We start from the raw sequence: 13,067 nt of genomic DNA on the forward strand, positions 1-13,067 counted from the left end.
TAAATTTCAGGTTTTAGTAATTTTTCTGTCACACACTTCCACAAAATTCTGTGTTGATACGCATTGTACATGTGTTTTTTAAGAGTATGAACAGGTGTTATCAGAACTTACAGACCAGGTTAGGTAGAGAAAATGGTTTGTTCTCCACCCAGCACAGGCTGCCCTGTGCATGGTGCTTGTGCGCATTCAGCAGGTGGTCCTTCGTTGGCTGAGTTTATATAGCATAAGTCTGCTATTACGTTTGAAATGAAAGTTCTTCTGATTCATTTGTCAGCTGCTGAGGAGCTTGATATGGAAAATGAGTTTTTATTACCACCTGTTTTTGGAGAAGAATACGAGGAACAGCCTAGACCTCGATCTAAAAAAAAGGTATGAAATGTAACAGTATTCTTGCATTCACATCCTGTCTCTGTGTAATAGAGGGCAAGTGTACTTGAGCTTCAGTTGTGCCTGAGAATGTGGGAAGGTACTTTGTTTTCTGGAATTAAAAAGACTTAAGAGGTGTAAAGCTTTTATTACTTCATTTCTAGGTAATAAAAATATATCCTATTTAGCTGTAGTTTCATAGAAGAAGAGTGAATATTACTGCAACTTTTTATTTTTAATTTTTATCGATAAAAGGTTGTCATTGATAAACGGTTTACATATTTGCTAAAAAAGTAAATTCAATTATTAGACAACAACCTGAGACTATTTTCTAGGGAGCTGTTTTTTCCATTGTTATTTTTGATGAGGTTGAGGTACACAGTTGTTATATCTGGTCTTGCTGAAGCATCCCAGCACATAGGAGGATGTGCTGGACAATTCAGTCATTCAGGGATCCCAAATCTAAATGTACAAACGGATATCATTGTTCTGAACATTTTATTAACAACTTTCTGTATTTCTGATTTCCAACATAAAGCAAGGTTTTTTTTTTTTTAAAAAAGATGATTTTCACAAATTTCCCCATAAAAGAAAGAAAGGAAAAATTGAAAAAAGGAGTGAGAACCTGCGGTAGAATGAAATTGGACTCTTACTTGACACCACACACAAAAATGAACTCAAAATGAGTCAAAAACCTAAATGTAAGAACTGAAATTATAAAACTCTTAGAAGAAAACATAGGCCTAAATCTTCATTAACTTGGGTTAGACACTGTTTCTTAGATGTGACACCAAAAGAACAGGAACAAAAGGAAAAAATAGATGAATAGGGTTATATCCAAATTTAAAATTTTTGTACAGCAAACAGTACCATCAAGAAAGTGGGAAGGGGCCTCCCTGGTGGCGCAGTGGTTGAGAGTCCGCCTGCTGATGCAGGGGACACGGGTTCGTGCCCCGGTCCGGGAAGATCCCACATGCCGCGGAGCGGCTGGGCCATGGCTGGTGAGCCATGGCTGCTGAGCCTGCGCGTCCGGAGCCTGTGCTCTGCAGCGGGAGAGGCCACAACAGTGAGAGGCCCGCGTACCACAAAAAGAAAGAAAAGAAAGTGGGAAGGAGTTGAGGAGGCATCACCTATGAGGTGGAGTCTTCGAGAAGTTCTTCAGTTTCTCTCTTACATTAATATTTGGAATCCTTCTATTTCAGATTTTAATTATTATATATGTATTTTCTCATCAGTGACTCTCAACTCACAGCAGTAGTTAATATGATTCTGTTGTACAAAGTCGTTTATGTAGAAATACAGCTTTCCTGGAGAGAGAGTTCAAGTAATGTCATAGGTAACTGTTGTCAGATCAGAAATTCCAGTTAGTTCTAATCATGTAAATATATTTCTTTGTCGTGTGCATTTGTTGAGGGATGGCTTACGTCAAGTCATGAAATAATATAGGCTTAAGAAAAAGGAGATGTGACGGTGGTGTTTCACTACCAGGGAGCCAAGAGGAAGGCAGTGTCGGGGTACCAGTGTCCCGATGATAGTTCTGACAACTCGGAGTGCAGCTTCCCTTTCAAGTACACGTACGGGGTGAACGCCTGGAAACACTGGGTCAGAACGAGGCAGCTTGATGAAGATCTTCTGGCGTTAGATGAGCTAAGATCTCGTAAGTCTTCTGATTTTGTTTCCCATATGTACTATTTAAAATCAAGGTTTTTATTCATATTTTGGTAACTGCTCTTCTGTGCATCCATTTATGTGCATGAGCGAGCTTGCGCGCGTGTACACACAACACACACACACGCACGGGCATGCGCTGTGTTGCACAAATGAAGCCCTTACAGTCATGTCAGTTCATGGAGCTCTTGTTGCTTGCTGGTCAGTACAACTCAAACAAACCTTCTGTTTCCTTATTGAAGTTGATGATTATGATGATTGTGGGTAAAGAAGAAAGTTTGCTCTAAGCAGATAGAGCCCTTTGCAGCAGGCCAGACTCTACCGTGGATGGACCAGTCCGTGGCACCACAAAGAGGGTAGGAAGTATGGCCTCATTAAGGTGCTTGAGTCAGACTGCCAGGGGTCCTTCACGTACTAGCATCTCAGTTCCCCAGCTCTGAAGCTGGGGCGGGGGGTAACAGTACCCACCTTGTAGGGTTGTCATGAGAATTACATTAGAAAATACACATAAATTTAGAACATTCCTTCATCTGCAGTAAAGGCTTCATGTTGACTGATATTAGAATACCCATAGTATGTGAAAATCCAGAAGGTACTCAAGTGAATCATTAAGTACCATGAAGCTACATGTACTGTACATTAAAAAAATGTTTTTCCTTGAAAAAAATAAATCAAGGTTTTTGTTATTAACTGCCTTTGATTTTTAAAAGCATGAATATAGCTTAAAATATTTTACATTTAAATGTAGCTGTTGAGCTTCCCTGGTGGTGCAGTGGTTGGGAGTGCGCCTGCCGATGCGGGGGGCGCGGGTTCGTGCCCTGGTCCGGGAGGATCCCACATGCCGCGGAGCGGCTGGACCCGTGAGCCGTGGCCCCTGGGCCTGCGCGTCCGGAGCCTGTGCTCCGCGGCGGGAGAGGCCACAGCAGTGAGAGGCCCGCGTACCGAAAAAGGAAAGGGGGAAAAAATGTAGCTGTTATTTTACCTTTAAATTCTTACACAGAATAAAGTGATTTCAGAAAGTTTCTTAATCTTAAGACAGTAAATAATGACTATTTTAAACTTTATTTCTTTTTAGCTAAGTCAGTAAAGTTAAAAGAGGATCTACTCTGTCACACCACAGCTGAGCTTGACTATGGCTTGGCCCATTTTGTCAATGAGATCCGAAGGCCAAATGGGGAGAATTATGCACCTGACAGCATCTATTATCTTTGCCTTGGGATTCAAGAGGTGAGTGATTTTATGGTTACTTTTGAATATAATTGTTGTTAAGAAGGGTTGTTGTGGTAGGTTCTTGGAGAAAAAAATGTTTTGCTTCAGGAATATTACGGAACATCAGGGTTTATTGGCTTACCAAGAAAGGCAAAAGTAATTTATTCGAAAATACTGGGGTATTATAAAGGGTTTTCTTAGCTGCTTTGTATACAGGTGTTTCTGCTATAATGTGCTGTGTCCCTAAAAGTGAACTTCAGGTTCTCCAAAACTGTGTACCAAAACCAAAAAGAACTTAGGTGAAAAACAAAGTTAGTAATGGACCACTCGAAGCTCATGCATCTTTTGTAACAGGACTGATGATGTGTTTGTTTGTTACCATGTATATGTATGATAATCAGGTTGATTTCATCCCCACCTTACAATTGCAAATAAATGAATTAACATTCTGAGGCGTGGTGTATATATGTATATATAGATCTGTGCTGATATACATGTAAACAGATAAATAACTTCCCTGTGCAAATAGGTCTGTTTCATCTCTGCTGTGTTTCTAACTTGTTAAATAGTGTAAGTACTCGTTAGTTCTTTGGAATCATCTTATAAAAGATTTCATTCTTTAGAGGTTTTAGGTAAACTTCAACCACATGTTTGTGAATCTTGAATGAGTACATTTCCCATAATAAACATGAAGATCCACTTTAGATAATGACTTTTAGTTTTGAACAGATCGTACAGGTTTGAGCCCAGAGGTCAGAAAAGGTCCTAGCTTTACATCCTATGTATTTGTAAATATGGTAAATGATAGGAAGAAATATTCTTATGTAGAGTTTTGTTTATAGACCTAAAATTAAATATTACGCTGCTAACAGGTAGTAGGTGCTGAAATAAATTACTGGAGAAAACTAGAATTGTCTTAATTTGTATTTCACTTTCCCTCTTCAGGATAGAAATTTGCCTAAGATTATCTAAGCAGTGGTGGGGAATAACACATAGCTCTAAATTACTGTGTATTCAGAGACCATCACATATTTTACAGTAGCAAAATATTTATATATTAGAACTTCTAATACCATTAGAGGTTTGAAAGCTAAATGGATTGTAATATTAATGATTATAAATTATGTCTTCAAGTAGGTTCATTTTTTTCCAATTTTTTAATTGTGGTAAAATACATATAACACAAAATTTACCATCTTAACTATTTTTTAAGTGTACAGTTCTGTGGTATAAAGTACATTGATAATCTTGTGGAAACATCACCACCATCCATCTTCATAACCCTCTTCACCTTGCAAAACTGAGACTTTGTCCCCATTAAATACTAACTCCTCATCCCCCACTCCCGCTGACACCCACTCTTCTTTCTGTTTCGGTGAGTTTGACTCTCCCAGGTACCTCATGTAAGTGAAATCAGCATAATGTCCTGAAGTTCATCCATGTTGTAGCACACGTCAGAATTTCCTTTCTTTTTAAAATAGGTTCTTTATATACTGAAAAATGTTTCCTTAAAATAGATTTTTACTACTGGAACAGTACTCTTAAAAATGGTCAAGATGGGGACTTCCCTGGGGGTCCAGTGGTTGGGACTCCGTGCTTCCAATGCAGGGGGCTCGGGTTCAATCCTAGGATCGCACATGCCGTGTGGTGCAGCCAAAAAAATTTATAAAAAAGAAAAAGGAAAAAAAAAGGTCAAGATGGTAAATTTTATGTTCTGTGTATTTTTACCACAATTGGAAAACCAGTTGTTTTACCCTTCTCATCACTGGACAGATTTTCACAGGCTTGATTTAATTTTTTGTAAAAGACTGTATGGTATTTATAACCAGCTTTAAAAATAATCTTCAAACTCACTGTGGTGATAAGATGTCTAAAAGATAGTTTCCAGAAATTGTTGCTGTTTGTTGGTACTTCAAGGATGCGTACAGAGGTAGAAGCTATTTTGGAAGAATGTGCGTCTTTTTCCGTGTGATGCGTTTTCTGATTCCGTCCCTGGCTGACAACAAAAGCAGCATGGCTTCCTCTCCAAGCCCTGTGGACGTGTGGGGCAGGTGGTGTGATGCGAAGTGAGGGTGGGCCAGCTTCTTTCCTCCCTCATAGATACAGTAGCTAATCCTGTTCTTCCGATGGTGTTAGGGGTGGTGGCTGTCGCCAGAGGTTCACATAATATGGAAATGTCTGAGGAAGAAAGAAGGGGCTCCGTGAGCCCCACAGTCCCGGTCAGTCTTTCACACACTTCTACATCTGTGTGCGAGTCCTTCACACCACGTTTACCCAGAGTGGGTGGTGGGCACCTGTTCCCCTGGGTCCTCCCACCCCATCGCACTTGGCTAGATGTGCATGCATCTCTGTTTTTTTATGAACGTGGCAAAAGACATGGAAGCTTTGTCCCCAAGGACAGGGAACCATGTTACACACTTTGGTGTCTTTCCTTCCCTTTGCTTCCCAGTCGTTGTGTCAGCCCCTGAAGACGTCTGGGTCAGAGCTCAGTGAATTCAGTCAGTGACGAGCATTCCCTTTGTTTTATAAACAATGTGCACCCTCTCTCCCCCCTGCCAGATCTTATATAATTGTCCTGAAGAGCTGGTGCTTTTATTTCTAATCTTCCTTCTGACTAGCGGGAGTAACGTTAGGTCAACTCAGATGATGGTGCTCTGGCCTAGTTGCTGGTTAGTGTACACATGGTTTATATTCTTCATCCTTTTACTTTCCACTTGCTGTGTCTCCAGGTATAAAGTAGGTGCCTTTTAGGCAGCATATTATTGGGCCTTGTTTTTTATTTTTTATTTCTTTTTTTTTTTTTGCTGTACGCGGGCCTCTCACTGCTGCGGCCTCTCCCGTTGCGGAGCACAGGCTCCGGACACACAGGCTCCGCGGCCATGGCTCGCGGGCCCAGCCGCTCCGCGGCATGTGGGATCTTCCGGGATCGGGGCACGAACCCGTGTCCCCTGCATCGGCAGGCGGACTCTCAACCACTGCGCCACCAGGGAAGCCCCTCTTTTATTTTTTTTGACTGTATTGGGTCTTCGTTGCGGTGCACGGGCTTCTCATTGTGGTGGCTTCTCTTGCTACAGAGCACGGCACGTGGGCTCAGTAGTTGTGGCACACAGGCTCAGTAGTTGTGGCTCGCAGGCTCTAGAGCACAGGCTCAGTAGTTGTGGCACACGGGCGTAGTTGCTCCACGGCATGTGGGATCTTCCCGGACCAGGGCTCGAACCCGTGTCCCCTGCACTGGCAGGCGGATTCTTAACCACTGTGTCACCGGGGAAGTCCTGGCCCTGTTTTTCAAATTAAAAACAATTTTAATCCAGTCTTATAATATTTGTCTTGGTGTGTTTAGACCAACAAAATTTTTTATTTAAAGAACTGGCTGGTAAACATTTTAGGCTCTGTAGGCCATACTTAATCTGTGGAAAGCAGCCTGGGCGCTTGCACTCTGTTTTAAGAAAACTTGGTTGTATTTGTAAATAGGCAGCAGGCCAGCCTTCAGGACTGTAGTGCAGACCCTGGTTTAGATCTTTTACATTTAATGTAATTAATCACTGGATTGAAAATCCTGCTTGTTTGTGCTTGTAAGACAGTTGACCCCCCCTTATCTACAGGGGATACTTCAGGATCCCCACTGGAGGGCTGAAGCCTGTGTATACTACAGTGGCCTCTACACACCTACTTGTGATACAGTTTTGATTTGTAAATTAGGCACAGTAAGAGATTAACAACAATAGTTACTAACAGAATAGAATAATTATCATAATATGCTGTGATAAAAGTTATGTGAATGTGGTGTCTCTCTCTCTCTCTCTCTCTCTCTCTCTCTCTCTCTCAGAAATCTTATTGTACAAATTTAACACCTTTTCCATCTTAACGAAGCACTGACCACCCTCTGTGGCTGTAGCTTTTATAGTTTGAGGTGTGAAAGCAAAACTAGCCTGAATTTTTTTCCTGCTTTACGACATCGCAGACAGAAGATTCATTCTTACTGTGGCTCTCGGCAACCTCAGCATCCGATTTTTTTCTTTCCTGATTAAGTCCAGAACTGTCACCTTTTCACTCAAAGGAAGCACTGTGCATCCTCTCTCTGGCGTGTCCGAATTGCCAGCTTCACTCCTCTTGCTTTGGGGCCATAATTATGTAAAGTAAGGGTCACTTGAGCACAAGCCCTGCGACCCTGCAGTGGATCTGACAACCCAGATGGCCACCAGGTGGCTGATGTGCGGGATGCGCCAGACTAAGGGGACCAAGGGTGATTCACGTCCCTCCGGGCGGGACGACATGACATCGCGAGATTTCATCATAGCTTCTCAGAATGGCCTGCAATTAAAATTTATGAATTGTTTATTTCTGTCATCTTTCATTTAATAGTTTTGGACCTTGGTTGACTGTGGGTAACTGAAACCATGAAAGTGCAACTGTGGATGAGGGGGCACTGTATCTGTTCTTTGTGGGGTTTTTTTGTTTTTGTCTGCTTTCTTTTGAATTATTTTTCTGTGATTACATTTATCTCCATCATTGGTTTATTATTTATGCCTGTTAAATTATTTTTAGTGGGTTTGCAATGTGCATCTTCAGTTAATCATTATATACCTTCAAATTTTCTTGCCCCGTCTCACATGTGATCACCTCAAGCCCTGTAATCCCAGTTACCACCTTCCGTTCTTCGTGCTGTTTTCACATATTTTACTTGGACATTATTTTTACCCACTGGGGATGGACTTCGCAAACTTTGGTGTTTAAGTCATTCTTTAGCAACCCTCACTGTTAAGGTTTGTCATAGTAAGTTGTAAGATTCTTAAATTTGCACTAACTCAAGGAGAGTGGGGCATAGAGAGGAAACAAGGGGAAAAGCATCAAGCTCACAGGCTGCTCGGAGAGGCTTCATGCGCAGAAACCCTCCCACCCTGCTCTCACCCTTCGTGGCCGTGGACTGAGTGCTGAGTATTGGAGCCACGTGCTCTGTTTGTATCTGACAGACTGAAGAGTCTCATCTAGTTCTTACGTTCTGAGTTCTTGCCTTTGTATTTCAGCTTTGAGTTTCTTAAGCAACAGATTAATTGGTAACTTATGTTTCTTTGATTTCCAGATATATAGAGAAGGCAGTCATCTCTTATTAGTATGCTAATAAAGACAAAGACGTAAGACGTTTATTTTTTCCTTAGGAAATAGAGTATAAGTGGTCTGTAATTAGCTCATATAAATCTTAAATCCTTCAAGTTTTTTTTTTTTTTTTTTGTAGTACTTGTATGGTAGTAATCGAAAAGACAACATATTTATTGATCCAGGATACCAGACATTTGAGCAAGAATTGAATAAAATACTCCGAAGTTGGCAACCAAGCATACTTCCAGATGGTAATGCTCCTTTAAATAAAATGTCACCGACTTGCTGCTGGGATTTTCTGTGTTTATAGAAAGTGTACTAAAGATAATTAGGAAATAATTTAAATGAGAGAGTACTTACAGACGCATCGGCCTGTCTTTCGTTGAATTAGAAATGAATGTGGTTGATAGCTAGTGTTTATGAAGAACTTTGTAATAAACGTGACCCACTTTCTCTGGAGTAAGAAACTGGATGTTCATTTCTTAAGCCCTCCAGTTGAGATTCTGATGTAAATTTCTCTAAGAAACCTCTGATTTAGATGTATAAAGAAAAATTGTTGGAATGGAAATCACCTATTTTTTTTCAGGATTTCTACAGATGTAAAATTCCCTTCTGACCATGGTCTGCTTGTCCTCTGGAAGACCAGGAGCAGACTCCAGGCCTGACCCCGGGGGTGCTGGCTGTGTAGTCTGTTGTGTTTCCCGGCTCTGTGTTGTTTCAGAGCTGCATAGGTGATTCTGAAATTCATTCCAGTTGATCTGGAGTGAATGGAGGATTGGAATAGGTTTGTTCTTGAATTAACTTTTATCTGTTTCTAGCTGGTTACGTGAAAACTGTTTATTGTAATTCTTTAAAAATCTTTCTCTCTATTTAAGGGTCAATATTTTCTCGAGTTGAAGAAGATTATCTCTGGAGGATAAAACATCTAGGATCACACTCTCCAGTAGCTCTTCTGAATACCCTGTTCTACTTTAACACTAAGTATTTTGGCCTGAAAACAGTGGAACAGCACTTAAGGCTTTCCTTTGGCACTGTGTTTAGGCATTGGAAAAAAAACCCTTTAACAATGGAAAATAAAGCATGTCTTCGATACCAAGTGTCTTCCTTATGTGGAACAGATAATGAAGGTAGTGTAACAGGTTTTCATTTTGGGATTGTCTGTGGCAGGGACTGCCACTCCTTGCCTTACTAAAGACCACCTGGTCACTTGTTAAGAACCTAAGGACTGTCATTTTCATAAGATAAGACAACCTATGTTGTCTTAAAATTAGGAATTACCAGAAGCCACAGTTTAGAGCTCTGAAGCACACCTGGTCCCATTCTTTGGTGTAAGAGATACTGGGAGTGATCAGAGTGAATAGTGTCACCTTTCTTCAAGGTTGGTCTTAGAAAGTTTATGTAATTTTTATTTCTTAAGATAAAATTACTACTGGAAAAAGAAAACATGAAGATGATGAGCCAGTATTTGAACAAATTGAAAATACAGCCAATCCTTCTAGATGTCCTGTGAAAATGTTTGAATGCTACTTGTCTAAAAGGTAAGTGTTAATGACATTTGATTTTTTTAAATGGTAGTAACAATTAGTTGCTGTGAATTTATCACTACCAAGAGGTGACATTTTTTTCCTTGGTCCTTTTTTTTAGATTTCTCTCTTTTCTCACTTATGAAATCCTTTCAGTTATAACGTTTTTAGCCCTGTTATTATAAAACACCCAGCTTATATTTCATGTTTTAAGCACATGTTAAGAAATCGCTCTCTACTAACAAAATGACTGCTGTTGTAGAGGTCAGACAGTACATGTCTTAGGCTTTTTGGGCTGTGGTGTCTCTGTTGCAGCCAGCTCTGCTGTGGCAAGCAGAGAGCAGTCCTGCCTGGGCCTGGGTCCCAGTGACGCCATGGTGAGAAGGTGGAGAGAGGCGAGTCCTGGGTTCTGGAGGGAGATCCCTGAGGTGTCAGCAGGGCGCGGCGTCTTCTCAGGGCCCTGTGCGTTCCAACTGCACCACTACTTTCCCCCGCGGGTACCAACAGGCATTTAAAATATTTTAAACCAGTGAAATTTTTGGAGACCACAAATTATTTTATGCTTGTTCATTATTTTAAGTATGCACTGTGTAATTTTTAAAAGGCAGGCATGAACTCAGAATGTATTTTCTTATGTAAACAGTTTTGTAAATTGTTTTTATAAATTTTCTCCAGGTTAACTCTCAAGAACCATAAAAGCAGTAATGTCACCTATAGAATGATTATTTTTAATAATATTTCTGACAATAGTTTTGGGTGGCCCTGCACCAGTATCTGGATCTTCCAATGGTAGTAACTATTTATTAGTTGGAAATTCCTGTCTCAGTATTATCTTATTTTAAAAATTATTTCTTTTGTGTAACGCTGTTACGTATTTTTATTTTATATGCTACTGTATTTCATCAATTCTCAGACACATTTCTCACATTTTATACTGTCTCTGAAACTGGGATGCATATTATAATTGATGCATCTTGAAATTATAATTGGCAGTGCTTTACTTGTTTAATGGCAATATTAAAATAATGATTAAAAATAATGTTTCTATCGATGGTGTATTGGATTCAGTGAAATACAGAATTTAAATTATAGTGGGAAAATAATCTTTTATTGTAGAAATTAACTTTCAGAATATCTCAGTGATAGAATATTTAATGTAGGTAATTATGCATGTGGTCTGCCCATGTAATGTGGTTAATGGTAGCAGAATTATTCTTGAAAGAAAAGAAGGAAGTTGTGAGGGATTTCGTGTACATACTGTGACATGGACTTTCTCCTTTCTCCTGAAGTCCACAGAATCTTAATCAGAGAATGGATGTTTTCTATTTGCAACCAGAACGCTCTAGCTCTGCAGACAGCCCTGTCTGGTACACGTCTGCTTCGCTGGACCGAAACACCTTGGAAAATATGCTCGTACGGGTTCTTTTAGTAAAAGATATTTATGATAAAGACAATTATGAACTGGATGAAGACACAGAGTAAAAAGAAACGTTTTAGAAGCAATCGGGAGAGAACAGCATTAGGTAGTCATGCTGCTAGATCTTTACTATGGAAAACATTTCACGTTTACTCCTCTGTTTTTGAGTTTCGTAGCAGTGCACCCGCCCTGGGTGTTACCTTGTAAATAACCTGTGAGTGAAAGCTGCCATTATTCTATGTAGTGGTGTTAGGATACTTACAAATACATTCAAATTCTTTTTTTTATTATTATTTATTTGATTAGGTATGTTTGTAACTTTTTACATTACAAGATACGAATGAGAATGTGCCATGTATAATTTTTTCTTGTAGTAAGAAACACCCATATTGCACAACTCTGCTGTTGCAAAGCTTCCTGGAAAGGGGGCTCTTCTGCTGGGTTCTTGACAAGACGGTTGTGTGGGGGGAGCACCTACTAAAAGTTTAGAACTTGCAGCGTCTTTCAGAATTTTTAAAATAAACTGTAAACTAATAGGCTGGGGGTTTTGTTTTGTTTTTTGCGGGGGTTTTGTTTGTTTGTTTTTTGCTTTAGTTACTGAAGCCTTACCAGGTTATGTAGAGAGATACCATCTTATGTACCAAAAATAGACAAGAAAATGCTGTCGATACTGGTGTACTGTAATGTGAATCTATACTGGTGAACAGAACTTTTTGTTCCCCTTATTAAAACCTTAGTGTCCTTTTCTCATTTGTGGCTTTCTGCATCACCCCAAACGATAATAATTATGTATATATACTTACATACGTGTGTGTGTGTATGTACATATGTGTATACACACATATAGAGAATGATGCTGATAACATGATCATGGAGACATTTTCTTTGCAAAAATGATGAAAATATAAAATTCTGTTTCCTACGTCAACCCTAAGTATCCCAAATCCCCTTCATTTATAAGCGTTTGGTTTTTCTCTCCCCTCGAAGATACAGGTCATGTTTCCATCCCCGGGTGGTACTCCACAGCTTCACCAACTTTATGAGAATTCTTGTGCCTGCCCTCAAATATGACTGATGCACACGCTGGGTATTTAAAAATGCCACTCCTGAGAGTGTTGTTACGGAAAGTCGAGCTAGTTAAGTAAGACAGCACCCGTTTCGCTATGAGGGTTAGCAGGGCAGTGACTGACGGTTCAGACTGATGGATAAAGTGTATCTCGAAGGAAATTACGTTCGATGTTAGATTGTTTGGCTTTTACATTTTAATTACTTCTTACAGAAGATTGTATTAAAAAACTTTGTACTTCTGCATAGCGATTTATCCATTCAGACCTTTTCTTTTAGAACAAGAAGTTTACATAAAATCCTACCTTCTAAAGACCGAGAAAGTGCCAGCTGCAGTTATCATGAAGAAATCCTTTGGCTGACTTCATTGAGCTTGAGTGTGATCATGTAGTCTTGTTTCCAGTTCCTCAGTCACCACGGTGATGTTCATTATTAAAACTGTTTGGGGGAAATTGGGCTATTTTCCACAGTGGTTAAGCAATGTCTACACATCCCTTAAATATTTCTCTCTTCCTTGTGATAAATGTTAACATTCAGAAGAAATCTTCTCGTTTATGATTTGGAAAATTTCACAAGTGTAATCAGCTGTATATTTAAGCAATAATTAACAAATATTTTTGGCATAAAAATTACTTTTTAATGTTCTAACTTGTTTTATAAGTTTGAATAACGTTTTTGTCCCTTAATTGATTTTGTATTTCTGGATTTGATATTCAGACTGA

General features: G+C 39.7%; 1 protein-coding gene across 4 annotated transcripts in view; it reads left to right on the plus strand.

The window, feature by feature from the left end:
* LOC132477333 (zinc finger MYM-type protein 2) overlaps window positions 1-12,030 on the plus strand; it is an 85,591-nt gene extending 73,561 nt beyond the window's left edge. For all 4 annotated transcript variants that reach the window (XM_060079619.1, XM_060079615.1, XM_060079616.1 and 1 more), the window contains 7 exons: window positions 275-369; window positions 1,855-2,023; window positions 3,110-3,261; window positions 8,477-8,591; window positions 9,216-9,467; window positions 9,758-9,878; window positions 11,153-12,030. In XM_060079619.1, coding sequence (XP_059935602.1) covers window positions 275-369; window positions 1,855-2,023; window positions 3,110-3,261; window positions 8,477-8,591; window positions 9,216-9,467; window positions 9,758-9,878; window positions 11,153-11,345 — 1,097 coding nt within the window. In that variant the 3' untranslated portion in view covers window positions 11,346-12,030. The remainder of the gene's footprint in view (window positions 1-274; window positions 370-1,854; window positions 2,024-3,109; window positions 3,262-8,476; window positions 8,592-9,215; window positions 9,468-9,757; window positions 9,879-11,152) is intronic.
* Window positions 12,031-13,067: the final 1,037 nt, after the last annotated feature.

Source organism: Mesoplodon densirostris, chromosome 17, assembly GCF_025265405.1.
Source record: "Mesoplodon densirostris isolate mMesDen1 chromosome 17, mMesDen1 primary haplotype, whole genome shotgun sequence".
Classification (NCBI taxonomy): Eukaryota; Metazoa; Chordata; class Mammalia; order Artiodactyla; family Ziphiidae; genus Mesoplodon; species Mesoplodon densirostris.